This window comes from Chaetura pelagica, unplaced genomic scaffold (genome assembly GCF_000747805.2).
Source record: "Chaetura pelagica isolate M959 unplaced genomic scaffold, ChaPel_1.0 scaffold275, whole genome shotgun sequence".
Lineage (NCBI taxonomy): Eukaryota > Metazoa > Chordata > Aves > Apodiformes > Apodidae > Chaetura > Chaetura pelagica.
In genome coordinates, this window is record NW_009953486.1 from 8,460,265 (window position 1) to 8,464,026 (window position 3,762).

Consider the following 3,762-nt stretch of genomic DNA (forward strand, 5'->3'; position numbering starts at 1 on the left):
ACACCAGAGAATAAATATCCCTTACTTATAATTAGTTTTCTAAATTGTACTTCATCTGTTTCATCAAGCCAATTAAAGCCTTCACTAATAAGCTTTTATATCAAAGCATTGTTAAATATTTTCAGTTGCTCTACCCCTGTAAGATGCAAAGTGTCTTTATTTAGAAGTTGACTTTAGTGCAAATCTCCTTGCAGAAAACTGAATATTTTGTCAGTGGGATAAAAAATTCTTTATATGGCCTTTAGAGATCAACTGGAAAGGGCTTGATGAGAGCAGAGCTAATTGTTTGCTGTATAAAAATGAAGAATGAAGAGAAATTATCAGTAGCCACGAGAATGAAACCACTAGTTTGCAAACTTTTAAAAATATTAATTTTTATTTATGCCAATTTTAGCACTGCCAGGTTTGTTGCTCTAGTCCTGCTGGGCTGGGGGAAGTGAAGCCATGGAGAGCTGGTGGGACCTGCCAGGTGCCAGGGCTGAGCCCTGGGAATGTAGAGGCTTTACTGCTCTGAATCCTGTGTGTCATTTTACTGGAATCTAAAATTAGGACTGGAAATGGTCTTTACATCCAGGTCTTGGGAACCTCACATGAAGTGGTGGCTTCTCTGTGATCAATGTACTAACTGAAGCAGATTACCTAGTTCTGTGATGTTCACGTGTCCACGTGCACTGGAACACTGGAGCTTTACTAGCAGAACTGCTTGTGAAATGCAAAGCTTGAGTGCCAAAAGCAAACCTGGAGTTCTGTCATTCTTGCCACTTCTCAAACACTCACCACAGAGGTATGGAACTCTAAATCCCTCTTGGTTTCAATTCACTCATGTTATGCACCCAGCAAGGGTATCAGGGTAGATTCTGCTCTTTGGATTTCCCAATAACTGTGGTTATTTTTTATCCTCAGTTGGTGGGTGTGTTCCTGGGCTGCTGTGTGCTCGGGGACCTTGGGGATGACCATATTCTGCTAAGGCCTGGAGTGGGTTTTTGGCAGGTGATCAGGCAACTTGTGGCTCCTCTGTCCCCTGCTCTGGTGCCCTGCTGCATGCTCAACCTCTGCAGCTGAGACCAGGGCATGCCCAGAATGCAGCTCCACACAGTTCCCAGCCCATGCTCTTGCTGGCCCGTCTGTGGCAGGGAACAGAGATGCATCTTCCTTGCAAAAGCCCCAGCAAGCCCAGCCCTGGGAGCAGGGGAGGAAGGTCCAAGCAGAGGGACAGAGGTGCCTTTCAGTAACAATTCGACCTGTTCAACAAGCTGGAAAAGAGTGGTAAAATAAATACTCTGTGGCTTCCAAGTGACTCTCAGCTGTTATTTATAGCACTGTGGGCACTTTGCCCCGCAACCACTGACAATATCCCTGTTCAGCCCCTCCTGACCAAGCCCAGCTCCATGCTGGGCTCCCCCCCTGCTCCCCAGGGGTCTCCCAGCATGGGTTTGGAGCCCTTCTCCTGACTGCTTTTGGTCACTCGTTGCTTCAGCCATGGCTGTGGTGACAAATGGCTTTGGTCTCCTTTGTGCCTCTTGGGTGGATGGATGATTTCAGGCTGTGGTGCCAGGGCACTGGGTTCCTGCCAGCCTTGGCCAGGGCTGGGGTGATGCTGGGCACGGGTGAGCTCCCTGCCCTCAGGAAGCAGCCTGACACCAGGGCACTTGATTTACGGATCCCCATAGGGACTGGGATGGGTTGCCATGGAATGGTTTCTCACAGACCCCTTGGGAGACTCTTTTCCAAGAAAAACCTTTCTCTGTGCCTCCTATTGCAAGTGTGGGGACTCGATACATCCACCTCTCTAAGCTGTTTTCCATAGCCATGCAAGGCAGAGTCTGTGGGATTTAGAGAGAAAGCACAAACATTTCAATGCAGCAGGGTCGGGTACTGGGGCACCTAAAGATGTTTAGCAGCAGCACCTGCTGAGGTTTGGCACCCTAAACCCAACATGCTGGGACAGTTCCTACTCTCCCTTGGTGCAGTGTCACCCTGCAGCACATCAGCAGCTCAGGCAATTGAGGAGGCCTTGGGTTTTGCTGTGGTCTCAGAGGACTGGGGTGAGTCCCTGACCCTGCACGGCGTCGTGGGGAAGATGCTGGAAATGATCTGGGAGAAATACTGTATCATTGAAGGAGTGACTGGTGCATTTTGCTTGTCTAAGGGTGAAACTCATCTCCAAGTGAACAATTATCTGTCATGCAGTGTGTCTCTACTTTTCCTCTCTCTCCCTTTGCAGGAAGGAAGATGTCTCTACGTGATCCTGCTGATGGCCCTGTACTGGTGCACGGAGGCACTGCCCTTGGCTGTGACAGCTCTGCTGCCCTTCCTGGGGATCCTCCCATCTAACAAAGTTTGCCCCCAGTATTTTTTAGACACCAATTTCCTCTTCCTCAGTGGCTTAATCATGGCCTCGGCCATCGAGGAGTGGAACTTACACCGCAGGATTGCCCTCCGGGTCCTGATGTTGGTGGGAGTTCAGCCAGCCAGGTGACTATGGGAGCAGGGGCATCTCCAAGGGGAATGTGAGATGCAGGTGCTCAGGAAGTGGCTCTGCTGTGGTGGGCTGTGCTGTGAATGTCTCCCATGCCAGGGGGCTGCTCACATCCCCCTTTTTTCCCAGCTTAGTGAGTTTACTCAGCTGTTTGCTCAGAGGCCAATGGAGCACAAGGAGAGTTGTTTGGTTCAGCCCCATATCTGTGCTCCCTCCCCTTACAGGAGAGTCACAGAAGTCCTTTTTGCTGTTAGTTTTGTTATCCTTGCATGTGAGCTTTTCTTCCTGTAGCTATAATAGATCAGAGAACTTGCCCAACTGAAGAAATTGAACTTTTCCTTTTTTTTCTCTCTTCCAGACTAATTTTAGGGATGATGTTGACAACGTCTTTCCTGTCCATGTGGTTAAGTAACACTGCCTCCACTGCTATGATGCTTCCAATTGCAAATGCAATTTTAAAAAGCCTCTTTGGGGAGAAAAACACATCTAAGGATATGAACAGGGAAAATGAAGAAAACCAAGGTAATTGAGACAGGGCAGTAGCACGAGCCAGCTGAGGTCTGCCCTGCTGCCATCAAATGTGCCCAATAAGCTGAATAATCCAAGTGACCTTAGCAGTTCCTCATAAGTCATCCCTTCCAGACCCTTCACCATCCTCATGGCTCTCCTTTGGATGATCTCCAATAGCTTGATGTCCTTTTTGTACTGTGGTGCCCAAAACTGCAGGCAGTACTCAAGGTGAGGCCACACCAGAGCAGAGTGGTGGTAGAGTTATGTTATGGTTGGACTTGATGATTTTAAAGGTCTTTTCCGACCAAAATGATTCCATAATGGTCCCTCCAGGACAGCACATAGGACTGCTGAGGGCTCATGGACAGGGGGGTTGTCATCTAATTTTCCTGTTTTTTTCCCCTCATGAAACTGGAGCCTGAGCTGGAGGAGAAAGGGAGAATGAAAGAGAAGGCTGGCAGGTTAAATACACATTTATAAAGGGCTTTGTGATTTCCTGGCTTGATGCTTGGTGTTGTTCCTGAGCAGGTTATGGACAGGCTGGGTCAGGGGTGTGCACTCAGATGAGGTCTTCCTCCAGCCCTCTCTTCACAAGTCATTTAGCAGGAGTTTTGGCTTCTGGCAGACACTGATGAGGAACAGCAGAACAAAAACGAAGTCCTGAAACCCCCTTTGCAGCTATTACTGGTAGTTGGAGCAGCAGGCACAGCTTCCCTTTCTTGCACTAACACTAGTAATCCAGCAATGGCTTTTGGGTTCCTTCTGAGTCCTAA

The 3,762-nt window shown here is 48.5% G+C and overlaps 1 protein-coding gene across 2 annotated transcripts in view; it reads left to right on the top strand.

Annotated features, from left to right (window-relative positions):
- Nucleotides 1-2,197: 2,197 nt before the first annotated feature.
- The window catches only part of SLC13A3 (solute carrier family 13 (sodium-dependent dicarboxylate transporter), member 3), a 15,575-nt gene continuing 14,010 nt past the window's right edge, over nt 2,198-3,762 (top strand). Inside the window, exons 1-2 of one of the 2 annotated variants that reach the window (XM_009998680.1) lie at nt 2,198-2,475; nt 2,838-3,001. In XM_009998680.1, the coding sequence (XP_009996982.1) occupies nt 2,255-2,475; nt 2,838-3,001 (385 nt within the window). In that variant the 5' untranslated portion in view covers nt 2,198-2,254. The remainder of the gene's footprint in view (nt 2,476-2,837; nt 3,002-3,762) is intronic. The other variant, XM_009998679.1, reaches the window with a different exon arrangement.